General features: G+C 35.0%; 1 protein-coding gene across 1 annotated transcript in view; it reads right to left on the bottom strand.

Annotated features, from left to right (window-relative positions):
- The window catches only part of LOC137240841 (ATP-binding cassette subfamily G member 4), a 232296-nt gene extending 212837 nt beyond the window's left edge, over positions 1 to 19459 (bottom strand). Inside the window, exon 1 of the mRNA XM_067767710.1 lies at positions 19053 to 19459. Within this exon, the coding sequence (XP_067623811.1) occupies positions 19053 to 19099 (47 nt within the window). The 5' untranslated portion in view covers positions 19100 to 19459. The remainder of the gene's footprint in view (positions 1 to 19052) is intronic.
- Positions 19460 to 19852: the final 393 nt, after the last annotated feature.

Here is a 19852-nt window from a genome sequence, read left to right as displayed (position 1 = left end):
AATAATGCAAACGAAAACAACAGAGCAGAACGAAAAATGACACTGACAATGACGCAACGTCGAATCCTGTGACTGTCTTCCATATTTTCTTCAGGGTTCTTACAAAAAAGTCTTTGACTTTGAGTGAGTGGAATTGGAGCGATATTGTCGCCAATGTATGTCCTGTTCTCTAGAAATTGTAAGGCGGGATAATTAGTTTTTTTTGCACTATGCCTAAATAGATCCGAAAAGTTTTAAAAATATATGTATATGCAAAACACACAAACCCATTGTTCTTTTTTTATTTAACTGATTCGTTTTGCTTTGTTGATTTTCCGACCGGGTGTATAATTAATGTTTGTTAGAACGATTTTCCGTCATACCTTGTCAAATTTCATTTGGATACTAACAAATAAGGGAAACGAAAACAACAGATCAGAACGAAAAATGACACTAATGATGGCGCACCGTCGAAACCCTCGACTTTCTCCCATTTTTTTTCAAGGTACTTACATTCTTCATTACTAGTCAAAAATGTCAGGTCCACTTTCGGCAGGACCACGCCACAAAAGTACAATAAAATGAAAATATTGTTACGAGTATTAGCAACACTAAAGGGTACTGTCATCTCTAAGCCGATGCTAAGAGTGACTTGTATGCAAATCCATAATCAATCATTATGTATCTACATAAACGAATAAATCATTATGTCTACACATATGTACGTACACGCAGCGGAGAAGAGATGCACAAGCACATGCAGATATCTTATCTGAGATGCTCCCAAAAGTATGCTATTGTAATTGTGGAAGTGTCGCTCACAAATACACGCGCATATGAGAAGCTATACGCGTGCATCTGTAGTTATAATTATATGGCAGTAAATTCTGGAAGCGCCTAGAAGATGCAACGAGGAAATCACAGAGTATAAAAGCACCAACGGTAGAGGCGCGAGAATCAGTTTCGATTAAGCACGCTATCTGTCGAGCAATAGCAGTATTATTTTGAAAATCAGTTGTAGTGTTATTGTAAAGAACTTGAATAAAGGCCATTTTGCGTTATTAAATATTGGAGTTATTTATTCAACAGTTTAGTGACTCGAACTTAGCAGAAAGTTGCAAATAAGAGGATTTGCAGCAAATTCGTTACAACGTATTCTTTAAATTAAAAAAAAATTAACAGTTTCCAAAGAACAGTCCATATACTGGCGTCAATTTCATTCCAATTCCGCTCGTTGAAAAGTCTGAATTGGGGAGGACTTATTTATAATTTCTTTATTTGAACAGACAAATATTATACACATGTACTAAATTTCGCAAAATTTTACTAAGCATATCAGGAGTAGAACGACTTGGTACTGACTGCGTATTTTGTGACACACCCATGGCGGAACCATACAAGGTGGCAGCACGGTGATATTCAGCACGCTGATACAAATATAAATAAAAATTCCATATACATATGTGAAAAGATGGACTAATGTCAGAATTGTACTGCGCCGGAAGCTGAAGTGGTGGTTTACGATGTTGTTGTTGCAGCGATAAAGACACTCCCCGAGGGTTTGATTATTCACATCGAGAACAGCGTGTAAATAAAAGTATATATGTATTAATGTATTCCTTGCAACGATACGAGGTTGTTTACCTAAAAAAAGACCCACACATACATTTACATTTGCAATTTTTTTTACAGAGCAAAAAAGCTCTTAATAGCAAATCCATTCTTAAAATATGTGCATACGAATATGTCTTTATTATCTTTCTAACAAGAAATACTAATTCATAAACATCTTATAGGAGACATGCAAAACTGAATAAAAAAAAATGTAAGGCGCGATAACCTCCGAAGAGATCTAGGACCGAGCTTCTCTTCCAATTTGCGTCGTGCTCCTCTTGATTTTCCCTACAAATTGGTCGGACGGGACCTATATGTTTTTATGCCGACTCCGAACGACATCTGCAAGGCAGATGAGTTTTCACTGAGAGCTTTTCATGGCAGAAATACACTCGGAGCGGTTGTTAAACACTGCCGAGGGGCGAACCCGCTTAGAAAAATTTTGTTCTAATTGAAAAACCATATTTCTAAAATTTTGATGTTGCTTTGCCCGGGGTGTGAACCCAGGGCATAAGGTGTGATAGGCGGAGCACGCTAACATCACACCACGGTGGCCGCCATGCAAACTGAAGCCCTAGAAAATATGGAAATATAAAAAACAATAAATGGAAACAAAAGTAAGTGCAGGGTGGGGCAACCGTGGATAATGGGTAGAGCCAAATGATAGTCAAATTAAATCAGTATTCGAAATTTTTCAGCAAAATGTGGTTAACGGTTTGCATGTTACAAAAATTGTTTGCAGATATTTCGGCCCAAAAAATTGTATACCTTATTTAAGGCTTATACCACTTCTTACAGAATTCCTCATACTTAATCTTTGTTTTTTGCGTTGTCATGAGATGAAAAGTCTACGACGAAAGGTTTTTAACGTCGTTTTATATATCTCGTTCCTGTTCCCAGCCGAAAACATACAAGAAATCAAAGGAGCGGTCTTCTCTAAGTTGAGGAAACAAGTAGAAAAAGGCTTTATAAATTTAAGTGATTCTAATAGATATTAGTTATCGCGTAGCAAAAACGACTGACGTAATTTGCTGGGCATTGGATAAAATCGCCTAGGAAATAGCCCACTTAAAAAGGAAATCAAGCGTTAGATGAAGGAACGCGTAGAGATAGTCCTTGGAAGAGGCATGGTATAAGGGTGAGTGCATAATGGAAGCGTAAAAGTGTAGTCGCTACACTGTAGCATAATGTGGGAACAATGTACATGGTAGAGGTGATATGAACCAAATGAGAGCGCATGTAAAGGCAATTTAAAGAAAGAAAAAGAAAAGATAGGAAAAGAAAAACGGAAAGGAAAGATTGGGAGTCAACACCAAAGCCAGAAACGGAACCGATGCCGGCCGGTGTGTTATCCATTTGTTACCGAAATGTTTACGTTTTGTTATCGATAAATTATCGATTTATTATTAACGGGCTATAGGCGCGTTATCCATTTTTTATCGACTAGTTGTTTGTTTTTTATCGAAATATATGGGTTTTTTTGGAAAAGTTATTGATCATGAATCGAAAAGTTATTGACGCGTTCCCTTCAAAAAACGCGAGTACTCCATAAATAATGTAAGGAATACTCCTTTGGGAGTATAGGAGTATTCCAAAACTAATCTGTATTCATACAAACAATGTGCTCCAATTAACATTGCGATGTCCTAGGAGAGGAGTAGGAGATCCCACTCTCGCTTTGTTTGTGAGTATTCCATAGAGTACATACGTGAGAGTACTTTCCAAAGTACTTTCACTGTAGTACTCCATGGAGCACCCACAGAGGATCATATGCCAAAGTACTAAAGAGGAATTGTGTCGGAAAGAATTATCGGAGTGAATTTAATTTAAAATGAAAGTAAATGAAGAGGGGCAATACAACTTTTATATTTTTTACTACGAATATTCTTATGTTATTTAGCATTTGCGTGAATAAAGAAACTAATATTATCTATACTATAGTATGTATACATAAAACCAGGCATGCTTAACCAACGAAACGATATCATTTCGTTACGATAATCAACGTTAATAAACGAAACGAAGTCATTTCGTTTCGTTTATTAACGTTAAGATCGTCAAATTAACGAAATGATTTCGTTTCGTTTTCTGCCATATCAAAACGAAATCAAATCGTTTATGTTGATTATTAATTTCAAACTATGCTGGCAAAGCTGATTGATGGCGGAGTCATTAAAGGTGAAAGCATTAGCCAAGCTGATTGCAACTTTTCTCATGAATTTTGACAGTACGAACATGTCTCAGAGTATTTTTGACATTACCACCAACGAATTACACAAACAAATTACATAGTGTTTGTGTGTGTATGTGCGCTCGTTGTTACCACCTTACGGCTTCACCATGGCTATAGCATTGCCAGCACAATTCAAACATAAAGTATCACGTTTTTGTTAACGTTTTTAACGTTAACGAAAGCTTTTCGTTTCGGTTAAAAACGAGATACAATTTATCTTGATAATTTCTTTATCGATAATATTTCGAAGTGTTTCAACGGAAACGGTGGAAATTTTTTGATAAACGATTTGCTTAACGTTAAGGTGCATCCCTGCATAAAACCAGTGCGCGGTTGCATTTTATCAGAGTTTCCATAGTAAAATTTTATTATCAGTTATTTGTATGCAATATTTTACTTTTGGCAACTCTGTTCGATCGTCATCGTGTCGTGATCACGGTCGTTAAAAACGAGCAATGATCGGCTGATGGTGGTCCGCAAACGCATTGCAAAGGAGTATTGTTAGAGTACTCCAACATGAAGAAAATGGAACACGTAATCCAACAATTTTTGCAGGGTTATGAAATATTGTATCAAAAAGTTATCGATTTGTTATCAAAAAATTATACATTTCTTATTAAAAATTCGATTTTCAATTAAGAAGTGATCGGGTTATTATCGAATAGCTATTGACTATTTATCGAAAATCTGTTGATGCGTTATCAAAAATGTATCGTTTTGTTATCGATAACATACAAATTTTGAATGTCTACACGTTCACGAGCACTTGATATTCACGCTTTTTTTTTGGAGGGCGTGTTTTTGAATGCATATACATACGTACATATATTTGCGGTGTTATCATGACTAATAGCCATTAGTTTTAACATTGGTATTACGTGTCGTGTTGTAACTACATATGAAAAAACTATTGTGACAATTAGAATAATCATCATATATATTATTTCTAATTAGTGGTTTTATGTATGGGTCCCTTTTTCGCTCTTATTTGGAATCCAAATCTATAAATAAAGTTTTGGTTGTAAAGATGGAGATTCGGGCTATTAGCGAGCTTTGGGCAGTTTTGGTCGTAGTGCTTTTGTTTTGGCTATATTTTATTAAAATAATTTGCTAAAAATAAACGATTGTGAGCACACAAAGAAATCTATTTATACTATGGCACTATTGTGAATATTTACACTGCATTTCCGGCAGTTGCGACCATACGTTAGATGGCAGCGCAAGCCGTAAGTTTTAACTGATTGATAGAACAGCTGATTTCTGTTGATATTTGATAAGAGATTTTTTAATTGGTTGCGCAAGATGTGCACGAGTTCGGTTCTTATATGTATATTATTTGCTGTTTTTATGTACGGGTAAATTTTTGGTTGTAAAAATGGAGATTCACGCTATTAGCGAGCTTTGGGCCGTTTTGGTCGTAGTGCTTTTGTTTGGCTATATTTTATTAACATAATTTGTTAAAAACAAATTAGGAAGTCTAAGCTCGGGTGAAGCCGAACATTACATACCCACCTATACACTTGAAATTCTGTTGTTGTTTGTTTTGTGTGCTTAATAGTGTTACAAGGCTGCGCAATAATACATGTACATATCTCTCATTTGCTGCAACGTCGTCATAACTCAAAAAACATGACTTTTGAGTTAATAATATGTAAACGTACCCAATATCAAGATCTATGTTGTATAAAAAAATCTTCGTGATCAGTTAAAAATTTAGCACGTGTTATAAAAATGAAAATATGCCTTTATATGCGCAATATATGGCAGTTAAAATCTTTGAATGGCTCTCCTGGAAAATTTTGTTTTTTGAGTTATGACGACGTTGCAGCAAATGAGCGATATGGTTCTATTCAGAACTTATTTTTCTTCGAGTTATGGCTCCCGAAACATAAAAAATTGCTTAGTCATAAAAGGGGCGTTGCCACGTGCGTTTTTTAAAATTTGAAGTTTTTCCTATTTAATTGTATAAATCCACTGGGGAAATGAAATACCATTGATATAAAGCTCTTTTTTGAAAAGATATAGCTTATTTTATTCGTCCACGACCCTTTTAAAAATCTTTTAAATAAGAGTAAAGGCAACCTCTTTGCAGAATTTTGTTCCGATAGGTTTACCGATTTTTAATTTATGATTAATAATATTTGAAAAATTGATTTTATAAGAAGTGCGTGGTGCCACGCCCGTTTTAAAAATTGTTTTCAAATTTTCATCAAGAGTCTCAATATCAGTCCACGCGCCAAATTTCAACATTCTAGGTGTATTATTTACTAAATAATCAGGTTTTTTGTGTTTTCCAAAATGTTATATATATAAAAAGTGGGCGTGGTTATCATCCAATTTCGCTCATTTTCAATACCAACCTATTCTGGGTAAGCTCGTGTACCGAATTGTGAGCACACGAAGAAATCTATTTGTACTATGGAACTATTGTGAATATCTGCACTGCCTTACCGGCAGTTGCTACCATACGCCAGATGGCAGCGCAAGCTGTAAGTTTTAATTGATTGATAGAACAGCTGATTTCTGTTGATATTTAATAAGAGACTTTTATATTGGTTGCGCAAGATGCGCACGGTCCGGCTCGTAAGAAAAATTATGTATTCCACTTTTTGTCACTTTTCGCTTTACTTTCATCGCACAAAAAGCAATGACCTGCATGAGCGATTTGCCATCGAAAACTATAGATTAGTTGCCGAAAATTTACCGATTTGCTATCGAAATGCTGTTGATTTTTTACCGAAAATTTGTCGATTTGTAATCAAAAATTATCGATTTTTGTATAAAATATCGATTTGCAATCAAAAATGCATTGACATGTCATTAACAGTTATCGAAACTTATCGAAGTGGTCTCGGTTTGTCGTCGATAACGACGTTAGAGAACAATTGTTGAACAAACTACTACAAGCCAAACTGAGGGTTCAAATTTTATTTAAAGTAAGACAAAAAACTTACTGGTAAATTCTCGATACTTTTTTTTCAACACAATTAGTAGTACATATGTATACACACATATGTATTAATATCTAAGAATTTTAAGTTTTCGTTCACGTAAATTTTTTTCAACGAATTACTCTGTGTTAATATTAATGCTTGTACATACTATGGAATTTTTTTTTGTTTTTTCAAAATACATAGATGCTATAGGCACTTCTGTGTAATACGAGTACTTAGGTACGTGTCCAGGCGACCACTATATTTTCCCGCTGTCAATATTCGCATACTCAGAAACACCTGCATACGTACGTATGTATTAGAGATGGACATCCCGCATTACTATGAATATACTAGGGACTTTCGGAATTCCTACTAATCATAATCGACTTAGCGAATTTTTCAAAATCAACACATTCAGATTTTATTTGATGAAAGCTTTACTTCAGACTCTTTTTTTAAAAATGCCTGGACTCAGAAGTTTATTGCATAACACTAAATATTAATCAAAGCAGTGCAGTAATGAATATTGTACTTGGTAATGGTAATTGGTCAATTACACGTACATATTTCGTAGAGTGTTTTAAAACATTTTCTATTACAGAAATGCAACCAAATGCGAAGAAAAGAGATTTTTACAAATTTTTTCACATTTTTGACCTATAAAAAGTTGCCGGTTGCGATGTCACGCTATTCAGCGGTCTCAGTCTGTGTCAATGTTTAGCCTATCTGAAACAGTTTTATTTTTCCTCTTATTATGCACACACACCGAAGGCGCGACGCAAATTGGGAGAAAAGGTCGGCCAAAATCTCCGCGGAAGTACATCGTGCGAAGTACTTATTTATTTAAAAAAATAACATGGCTGCTATTTAACAAAAATAAACTAAGTTTGTAATATGGTGAATTATTCCTGCTACTTACTTACAAAAAATTCAAAAATTTCAAATAATTGCAAAAGTATTGAAAATAAGGGTGTTGAATATCAAGTTCCAATAAAATGTACTTATATTTGTTGATTGGTGTTTTCAATTACTGAGTATTTTTAATAGTAATGGTAATTGTACTTGATGCTATCAATGCGTTTTTATTTGAAATAGAACGTGTAGAAAAAAATTTGAACGAACGCAGAACAAACAAGTAAGGAACGCTAAGTTCGGGTATAACCGAACATTACATACTCAGCTGCCAAATTACAGCTTGCAAAACTTTTAAATTAATTAAATTAAAAGTGCGCGGTGCCACGCCCATTGTCCAAAATTTTACAAATTTTCTATTCTGCGTCATAACGTCACCCCGCCTAATAAGTTTCATCGTTTATCCGTCTATGGTAATGAATTATCGCACATTTTCGGTTTTTCGAAATTTTGGATACCGGAAAAGTGGGTGGGGTTATAGTCCGATTTCGTTCATTTTAAATAGCGATCTGAGATGAGTACCCAGGAACTTACATACCAAAATTCATTAAGATAGCTCAACATTTATTCAAGTTATCGTGTTTACGGACAGACGGACGGACACAGCTGAATGAATTTCTTTTCTCGCCCAGATCATTTTGATATATAAAAGTCTATATCTATCTCGAGTAATAGTAAAAGACTTCGTTGATTTGGGAACCAGCATCAATACTAGCAACAACAGCAGCTCTGAAATCCAGCGAATAATCACTCTTGCTAATAAATGCAAACGAAAATCATAATCTACAAGGCACGTATCGTACCGGTCCTGCTATATAGTGACTTTACCATGTCAACAACAGATGAAGCGGCTCTGGGAGTGTTCGAGAGAAAAGTTCTTCGAAAGATTTATTGACCTCTACGCGTTGGCGATGGCGAGTACTGAGACAGTACGCAGACATAAACATAGTCCAGCGAATTAAAATGCAGAGGCTGCGCTGGCTAGGCCATGTTATGCGAATGGAAGATGACGCGTGCCTATCGGAACCCGCCTATTGAAGCAGAGGTATAGCGCGGGCCCCACTCTGTTGGGAGGACCAGGTGGAAAACGATTTAAACTCCCTTGTGACCAATTGGCTTCGGTTGGCAGAGAGAAGGAGCGACTGGCGCGCCTTGTTGGACTGCCATAACCGTTTAAATGGTTAAGCGCCAATTAAGTAAGTAAGTAATATCTATATCGATTAGTTTATGCCGTTACGGGGCACCTTTATGCGAACAAAATTAATATACTCTGTGAGCTCTGCTCAGCTGGGTATAAAAATGGCGCAGAAGATGGGGTAACGCCGAAATTGATTTGTCTGCAAACCATTATTCGAAATGACGTTAAATCAATCTAATACACACTAATCTGGATTTGGAAAAGTGGGTTTTTAAAATGTTTTCTAAGAACGGAGTTTTTTGAACCAAATTTTGTGCCCGTATCGTGTTATATGATTCGTCATTGATATCACTTTTTTTAAATCGCAATCTTTTGACCAATTCATATTTATTTTTTGAGTGGAAGTGCTTTTCGATGCGAGGTCGTATAACACGCTACGTCATCCGAGATAGGGTATATTAAACTCATGCATTGAAATAATATTTGATTATACATTAGACTGGGCCGATTTATTAACCGATATCGCGTCATCGATTTTTCGATAGGGTTTGGGCTCAAAAAAAAAAAGTTCCACTACGCATACGCAAAAAAATAATTTTGGAGCCTGCGAAAAAAAATGGCGAAAGGGTAAATTTCTCTACCAAAACACTCCCCAAAACCCAAACAATTTTTTTTTTTCAAAAAACTGTTATTGCCAACGTTTTTACAACAGTTTTTTGAAAAAAAATATTTTTTTTGGGTTTTTGGGGAGTGTCTTCGTCGAAAAATTGACCCTTTCGCCATTTTTTTTCGCAGGCTCGAAAATTATTCTTTTGCGTATGCGTAGCGGAACTTTTTTTCTTGAGCCCAAATCCTATCGAAAAATCGATAGCGCGATATCGGTTAACTTTCGTCCATACAAATAGACCCAGATTATTATACATACTTAATATTTTTGTTTAATTATTATACTCAGCTGAGCAGAGCTCACATAGAGATAGATATAGACTTCTATATATCAAAATGATCTGGGTGAAAAAAGAAATTCATTTAGCCATGTCCGTCCGTCCGTCTGTCCGTCTGTAAACACGATAACTTGAGTCAATTCTGAGGTATCTTGATGAAATTTGGTACGTAGTTTCCTGGGCGCTCATCTTAGATCGCTATTTAAAATGAACGAAATCGGACTACAACTACGCCCACTTTTTCGATATCGAAAATTTCGAAAAACCGAAAAAGTGCGATAATTCATTACCAAAGACTGATAAAGCCATGAAACTTGGTAGGTTCGTTGACCTTATGACGCAAAATAGAAAGTTGGAAAAATTTTGGACAATGGGCGTGGCACCGCCGACTTTTAAAAGAAGGTAATTTAAAAGTTTTGCAAGCTGTAATTTGGCAGTCGTTGAAGATATCATAATGCAATTAGGTAGGCACGTTACTCCTATTACTATATGTGTGCTAAATAAAAATTTGCTAAACCGGATGACGAACACGCCCACTTTAAAAATAAATTTTTTATAAGTAAAATTTTAACAAAACATTTAATATCTTTACAGTATAAACGTAAATTATGTCAACATTCGACTCCAGTAATGATATGGTGCAACAAAATACAAAGATAAAAGAAAATTTCAAAATGGGCGTAACTCGGCCCTTTTTCATTTAATTCGTCTAGAATACTTTTAATGTCATAAGTCGAACAAAAATTTACCAATCTTTGTGAAATTTGGTAGGGACATCGATTCTATGACGATAACTGTTTTCTGTGAAAATGGGCGAAATCGGTTGAAGCCACGCCCAGTTTTTATACACAGTCTACCGTCTGTCCTTCAGCTCGGCATTTAACACGATAACTTGCGCAAAAAACGATATATCTTAACTAAACTTAGTTTACGTACTTATCTGAAGTCACTTTATCTTGGAATAAAATATGGCCAAAATCCGACTATGACCACGCCCACTTTTTCGATATCGAAATGAAAAAAATCCAAAATTCTGTACCAAATATGAAAAAAGAGATGAAACATGGTAATTGGATTGGTTTATTGACGCAAAATATAACTTTAGAAAAAACTTTGTAAAATGGGTGTGACACCTACCATATTAAGTGGAAGAAAACTAAAAAGTTCTGCAGGGCGAAATCAAAAGCCCTTGTAATCTTGGCAGGAATACTGTTCGTGGTATGACATATATAAATAAATTAGCGGTACCCGACAGAAGATGTTCTGGGTCACCCTGGTCCACATTTTGGTCTATATCTCGAAAATGCCTTCACATATACAACTAAGGGCTACCCCCTTTTAAAACCCTCATTAATACTTTTAATTTGATACCCATATCGTGCAAACACATTCTAGAGATCCCCTGGTCCACCTTTATTGCGATATCTCGAAAAGGCGCCCACCTATAGAACTAAGGCCCACTCCGTTTTAAATAATCATTAACACCTTTCATTTTATACACATGTCATACAAACACATTCCAGGGTTACCCTGGGTTCATTTTGCTAAATGGTGATTTTCCCTTATTTTGTCTCCAAAGCTCTCAGCTGAGTATGTAATGTTCGGTTACACCCGAACTTAGCCTTCCTTACTTGTTTCCTTTCGTTATATTTCTTACTTACCAATGAGTCTTCATAATGTTCATAAATTAGCTGGAAAAGGAAGGCATTATATAAAGTTTTTTGGTTAGATACATGAAATCCCGAAAATTCCTGTATCATCAACAGCGAAATGTTGCCATTGTTACTGCTCACGTATAATATACATATTAAACTATAGTACAGCAAAACTCCCAGTTATGTACTTGTAATAAACAATAATACAAAGATATTGCCATTGCATATATGTATTCGCATTTGGCAATACTTCAATATACCACAAACATATTGATTGCTTAAGAAGCTCTATGAAGTAATTCTTCTTCCGCAATTTTATTTCGCATAAAATTTGGTTTCAACTCTTTATAATGATATATGCAAATTTTCCAGTTTTATTTACAATGCAAAAAGTTCGAAGCAATGTTCTGAGCGATGTAAATATTGCAAAGTTGCAAAGTTGGATAAATAAAATGTTCACATGTATGTGAATGTATTTATATATTGATTGCATATATTACGACTTCTAAGCAATTACATTTTTCAAGCAATCTTAAGCAACAGCATAGGAGAAAAATTGTACAGTTGGCAGTATTTCTACACATTAAATGAATAAACGTGGCACCGTTTTATTGCTAAACATGTGCAGGTACAAATTGTTGATTAACAAAATAGCACTTTATGTTGTGAGTTTGATTACGAATTACGTCAATACTTCAGGGTTGAGAACAGAGATCTTTTGAAATTGAAGCCCCTATATATAAATTTAAATAAAGAAGTATATATGCTTGTATGCCGCTTTTTGGCTCCGACACCACTCTGCAGATTTTATTCAAACTTGAGGGATAGCGTCACAGCAACCCCGAGAGTTCTCGTGTGAAATAACACCATCAGCTCTGAAATCCAGCGAAGAGTCACCATTGCTAATAAATGCCACTATGGACTAAAGTAAAGTGCACTCTGGGTAAACAAAAATCATGCGCTCACTTATCGTACCGGACCTTTTTACCCTTTTCATAAATGACTTACCACTAGTACTTAAACATTCCCTGGCTCTTATGTATGCGGATGATGTAAAACTTTGCCATACGTACTTGCCCTCGGACTTGGTTAGTCGGAACCTCCTTCAGGTTGACTTGGATTCATTTCGGAGCTGGTGCACACCGAACCTACTCGTTTCAAACTGTTCCAAATGTAAGCTTATTACGTATGTTTGTTTAATCGTGTGTTCAGTTTATACTTATATTTAAGAATTCATAAGCTTAATACCGGCTTATAATAATTGAATTACAATTATTATGTTTTCTAAGAGAAACTGAAAAGAGAGAAAAATTTACTGGCATATTGCGATGGAACCATTTCGAAAACCGCCAACGTAATCATCATCAGGCAATTTTGTAATGTTGTCAAAGGTTTCACCGGGATTCGAACCGTGAATCACATGGTGAAACTGCAGTTGCCTTTAACCACTAGGCTATCCTGCTGGTATTTGTTGTTAAGCTCATGAATTCTTAAATGTAAGCTTATTACTTTTCACAGAGTCAAGCCATATTTGACTCTATATACTCTAAACGCAACACCTCTGGAGCAATTACACAGCCCCACAGAAAAAAAGTGGGATGTACAACGGAGGAGAAAGGTCAATTCTTATGGATTTTTGGTCGCTGAAATTGAATGAAAGTTAGTTCTTGTTTTTTTAAGAAACTCCCGTTTTTCGTATCAAAAACTAGAAAAAATGGGAGTTTTTTGAGGTTAGAATAAAAACCAAGAGCTAACTTTTGAATTCTGACAACGGATTCGTGTTCAGCGATCAAAAAGCCATAAGCATTGACCGGTCTCCTCCGTTGTACATCCCACCTTTTTTTTTCTGTGGGGCTGTGTTATCTGCAGTTAGTGATTTAGGTGTACTTTTGGACCCAAAACTATGTTTTAATATGCATATTTCATCCATTATAAATAAAGCAACGGGTATACTTGGCTTTGTTAAACGTTGAGCCAAAGAGTTTAAAGATCCTTATCTCAGGAAGAACCTGTACACTTCCTTGGTTCAACCAGTACTTGAATATTGCTCGTGTGTCTGGTGTCCTGGAGACAAAACTCATATAACACGGATTGAGTCTGTGCAGAAACAATTTTTAATATTTGCACTTCGCGGTCTTAATTGGGATTCTAACATTCATCTTCCACCTTACAGAAGTAGGCTTCTTCTCATCAATCTACCTACTCTAGAAAACCGTAGAATACTACTTGGGATGTTGTTCATACATAAGTTGGTCATCGGCGAGATTTGCAAAAATTGACCCTCTGGGGATTTGATGCGTGCACTACAATGACCTGTATAAATGTATATGTATCCAATGTTCGCGTCCTGCGTTAAATAGCCCAATACTTCGTAATTTGACCAGATATTTTACAGTTTGATATTCTCTCTGAATCATTTTGCATGGTTAAATGCATAGGTTAACTTTTATTTAATGTTAATCTTATAATTTATAAGTTGCAACACATTTTGTACAAACTTTATACTTTTATGGCAACATCAGATGAAGCAGCTCTGGTAGTATTTTCCGAGCCAAATCTTTCGCGCAAATTACAAACTGTGCTAGTTTGAGCATGAGCTGTGTTAGTCTTCCATGGTAATTTGAAACGAACTAGTATTTCATGGGACCGGCGACAAAGTCAAAGTCGATTTTGTAGCAGAGAACTTTTAGAGTAACTCTTAGAATAACAAAGCTGGCTTATTATGCAATGCTTAAGAGGAAATTCTTAGCTGTTTCACTATTTGGGGAAGAAGTTTCAAATACAATTGGAGGAGTACCACAATTCGCTGTTCACATAGAAAAACAGCAGAGATTGTTGAAAGCGAAGACACACTGATGTATGTATGTGTTTGCATCGCAGGCAAAGCATTTCCGTTTTTTTTCTTAAAGAACAGTTCATTTCAGGGTTAGTTTTCGACTAAAATAAATGAAATGTGCTTGCCTTCGACAGAAAAAATACGAAACATGTTAGGAAAGAAAGAGGTGTGAAAAACGATCTATACCATACCCATGATGTAATAATAAAGGTGATATCAACAACATAACCTCACTTTTTCGGCAGCTCTAAATGCCATTATTTACGTGTATTTCAAAAGTAATAAATTTGGATTGTTTAATTTTCCGTACAAATTCTTCAAATAACTTAGTTGTCTGCAAAATTTTGTCTATAGGGCGAATTAATGGTGACTTATAACCATAAAGCCATAACCAGATAAAACAGCTGATCGAACCAACCTTATGGAAATCAATGTAATCGATTAATGGTGCCATATCATAACGCTAACTCGACTACATTTATTTCCATAAGGTAGGTTCGATCAGCTGTTTTATCTGGTTATGGCTTTATGGTTATAAGTCACCATTAATTCGCCCTTATATTCTGTTAGGGAATACAAAGTTACGTTAATCTTTTTGGCTAGACAATTATAGTAACGGCTTATATAGTTATAATATTTCTAAATGTACAGTAAAATCTACTACGATCGTAGTAGAACTCAAAGGCAGTTTTGTATGATAGACAACCCTCTAAATTATGCATGCCGAATTTGTCAGAATAAGGGAAAACGTCAACGGGATGAGAACACCTGAATATTCATTTCATCATGGTCATACTTACCTGTCAAATAACAGCTGAGAGAAAAAAGGCAAATGGCCAGATAATAGAAGAAAGGTTTGTTTTCGCTCGTGGTAAATAAATTGAAGCGCCATGAATTACCCATTTGTGTTTCAAACCATCTTTTCTATTAAATGTGTCTACAGAAAATCAGACTACATGTTAATATTCATTTCTAAAATCTAGATAATAGAGAAAATATGAGCAGCCAATTGAGCAAACATTTTAATATATGTAAATAATGTAAATATGACGACTGGTATGTCTTCAAAAACACTACTGAGCAGAAACATTATTGACCAAATGATTTAAGTAATCGAAGAGCGATTTAACAGGTGATCCCGGCTGTTTACTATTGTGAGCGTTTTTTTCAAACATTCACCACTTGTATGAATTCACAATGATCGTGTCCACTAAAAAAAATATTTTCTAAAAAATTTGTGTTTTACAATTTTGAATGAAGAAAAATCAATACTTTTTGCTTTCATTGTGGCAGGAAAACCTTCAACGTGCGTTCCTTCAAAGTGACACCAGCGCCCAAACGACGCAAGAGTCGAATGTGTTCAGGCCTTTATATATTTACAAAAGCTGTGAAAGCAACAAATTATCCACTTTGTGAGGAGGTGAGTAAGTCAAGTTGAACAGGTAGCACATTTAAGTTTAATTTAATGTACTTAAGTTGTTTACGTGTTCTTAATACACTTTGGAATTTACTTAAGTCAGAAAATTTAAGGCCAGGAATGCATTTTACTGCACTTAGATTTGTTTTCAATTAAAATAAATATTACGGGCTACATTCATTTACACAAACATGAGGCCGATCACAGCCGATGACACAATACAAAAAGTTTCGCTAGGGAGCGCACGGACTGAGATATTTAGAAAAATCAAACGGACCGGAGGGAATTTTGGGATTGAGTTTTATGTAAGTTCTCATTGAGCTACAAGTGTAAAACTTAACGGATAGGTTAACATACCGAGAAAATGTAAGAAAAGGAGATAATAAAAATAAAGTAAAAAATTGTAAGCAATTGGACAAAAATTAGCGAAAAATGTTTCCTTATATAAAGACATATTCTTGCTAAATTTTGATTTTTAAATTTTGACATAGAAATTGCAAAAGTATTTATGAGAAGTACAAATATAAAGGTGGAGAGCAATTGATTGACTAATAATATTACCTTTCCTACCAACTTTCCAATCCTATGTCAAAATATAAAATTCAATGTTTAGCAAGAATATGTCCTTATATAAGGAGACATTTATCGCTGATTTTTGTCCATTTATATAAAGAAAGTGCTTAAAATTTTTTATTTTATTTTTATTTAGAATATTATTTTTTATAAGCTCGAAACAAAAGGCTACTGGCACACTTAGCTCGTTCCTTTGATTGTTATACTCAGTTGAGCAGAGCTCACAGAGTATATTAAGTTTGATTGGATAACGGTTGGTTGTATAGGTATAAAGGAATCGTGATAGATGTAGACTTCCATATATCAAAATAATCAGGATCGAAAAAAAATTTGATTGAGCCATGTCCGTCCGTTAACACGATAACTTGAGTAAATTTTGAGGTAAATTGATGAAATTTGGTATGTATGTTCCCGAGCACTCATCTCAGATCGCTATTTAAAATGAACGAAATCGGACCATAACCACGCCCACTTTCATTACCAAAGAAAGCTAAAACGATGAAACTTGGTAGATGGGTTGATCTTATGACACAAAATGTAAAACTAGTAAAATTTTGGACAATGGGCGTGGTACCGCCCACTTTTAAAAGAAGGTAATTTAAAACTTTTGCAATCTGTAATTTGGCAGTCGTTGAAGATATCATGATGAAATTTGGCAGGAACGTTACTCCTATTACTGTATATACGTTTAACAAAACTTAGCAAAATCGGAGAAGGACCACGCCCTCTTTTAAAAAAAAAAATTTTTTTAAAGTAAAATTTTAACAAAAAATTTAATATCTTTACAGTATATAAGTAAATTATGTCAACATTCAACTCCAGTAATGGAGCAACAAAATACAAAAATAAAAGAAAATTTCAAAATGGGCGTGGCTCCGCCCTTTTTCATTTAATTTGTCTAGGATACTTTTAATGCCATAAGTCGCACAAAAATTTACCAATCCTTTTGAAATTTGGTAGGGGAATAGATATTATGACGTTAACTGTTTTCTGTGAAAATGGGCGAAATCGGTTGAAGCCACGCCCAGTTTTTATACACAGTCGTCCGCCTGTCCTTCCGCATGGCCGTTAACACGATAACTTGAGCAAAAATCGATATATCTTTACTAAACTCAGTTCACATACTTGTTGAAGATCCATTTCTAAAGTTAATATATTGTGATGAATATTAGCAACACTAAGGGACTCTATCATCTCTAAGCCGATGCTAAGCAGCGACCTGTATGCACATCCATAGATCAATCATTATGTCTACACATATGTATATATACGCAGCGGAGAAGAGACGCACAAACACATGCAGATATCTTATCTGAGATGCTCCCAAAAGTATGAAATTATACACGCATCACATTATCACAAATACACGCGCATATGAGAAGTTATACACGTGCATCTGTAGTTATAATTATATAGCAGTAACTAAGTAAATTCTGGAAGAGCCTAGATGTATGCAAACGAGAAATCACAGAGTATAAAAGGCCGCAACAGTAGAGGTGCGACAATCAGTTTGATTTAAGACACTATCTGGCGAACAATAGTAGTGTTATTTTGAAGAATTTTAATAAAGGCCATTTTGCATTACTGAATAGTGGAGTTATTTATTCAACAGTTTAGTGATTCCAGAAGAAGATTGCAAATAAGGGGAATTGCAGTAAATTCGTTACAATGTTTTTAAAAATGTCATGAAACAGCAATTCAGCCACCGTTCATTTAAAGTGTAGTTTTTCAAAGCAAATAAACTTAGGGCGAGTTTTAAATTTGCAGAACTTTCTGTACCAGTACGTAGTACTGTTTATTTTTCTGTACTTATGTCATCAAACCCCTAAAGGTTATCTGAAAGATAACGTTATGCATAAAGCCTATAGCCCACATAGAATAAGGCTTAGATAAGGAACTATTAGGATAGATAGGAAGATACTACTTGCTATATTAGGACCAGTTTCCTCTGGAATATTACGATAATTTCTCGACTAGAGCTAGATTCTATTTATCATGTAACCTCTAAGCTACGGCCATATTTATTTTTATTTTTTGTTTAACCTTAGAGATAAGGCTTATTTGTAGCATAAATAAGGTCTAAAATAAGACGTTATTATAAGCTGTACGATGTAATATGTTTTTTATACTCAGCTGAGCACAGCTCAAAGAGTATATTATCTTTGTTCGCATAACGGTACCCAGTAACGGCATAAACTAATCGAGATAGATATAGACTTCTATATATCGAAATGATCTGGGCGAAAAAAAAAATTCATTTAGCCATGTCCGTCCGTCCGTCTGGTATGTCAATTCCTGGGCACTCATCTGAGATCGCTATTTAAAATGAACGAAATCGGACTATAACCACGCCCATTTTTTCGATATCGAAAATTTCGACAAAACGAACAAGTGTGATAATTCATAAAGCGATGAAGCTTGGTTGGGTTGACCTTATGAAGCAGAATAGAAAATTAGCAAAATTTTGGACAATGGCCGTGGCACCGCCCACTTTTAAAAGAAGGTAATTTAAAAGTTTTGCAAGCTGTAATTTGGCAGCTGAGTATGTACTGTTTGGTTACACCCGAACTTAGCCTTCCTTACTTCTTTTTCTCTAAGTTATTTCTATAAGGATTGAAACCATCATTACTGCACTTATGCCAGTTTTTGCTGGGTAGCCATATCTACATATTATACCAGCCTACAATCAATGCAATTTTTGTAGGAGTAAAAGAGAGAAAAAAACACCTTTTAATACGCAATTAAAATAAAGTGCTCACCTTTGCATTGAACGAACAAACATTTCCTACTGCACACTCACAAGACCTCAACTTACCGGTTATTTTTCTCAATGAGAGTCATAGCATAATCATTGCGTTCCATTTCAAACAATCAACACGTTCAAGTATCACGAAAAACCAGTACTTCAACAACAAAAACGAAAAAATTGTATTATGAAAAGTTTGTGCACTCGAAAACATCAAATTTCGAAAACTATGCAAAAGAGAGAGTGCGCGAGTTGTTGGTGAGGAACTTGAAAATTTTCGAGTTTCGAAAAGGTCAATAACTCAGCCGAAGAACAACATTGAATAAATGTAGTTAGTAAATGCAAGTTTGTAGATGTCAGCAACACGCCCCACCACGAATAGATGACGTAGAGCAAGGTCCTTAGAAATATTTTACGATAATATCACACGATATTTGCTAGTGTGTGTGTGTGTGTATTTCTTTATGTATGGAGAGAGACGAGCTGTGACTAGGAAAGAAAATTCACTTTTAATTTAGATAAAATTGCACACGCGAATACATACACAATTATTTATTAGACGAATTTTTGCAGGTCTTTTTGAAATATTTGTATGTATTTGTTCCTGTTTACTTATTAAGTTTACAGAAAATCGACGGGGGACGTTGATTATGGGGAATAACGAGTTTGTTAGATAAAAATTATTTAACTAATCGTATGCGGTCATGCAACAAGTGGCAAGTACGTGCGTTGATTGTCAACGGAAAAGAGAAAAAATATCTATTAAATGCATAAATACACTCCTCGTAATTGTATTTTATTAATATTATAAACTTTTTTTATACGCAGCGAGTTTTTCACATTTTTATTTCAATATTTAGTTTCACTTG

This window comes from Eurosta solidaginis, chromosome 2 (genome assembly GCF_040869045.1).
Source record: "Eurosta solidaginis isolate ZX-2024a chromosome 2, ASM4086904v1, whole genome shotgun sequence".
Lineage (NCBI taxonomy): Eukaryota > Metazoa > Arthropoda > Insecta > Diptera > Tephritidae > Eurosta > Eurosta solidaginis.
Note: the sequence above shows the minus strand (reverse complement) of the source record. Positions and strands in the feature narration are given on the sequence as shown.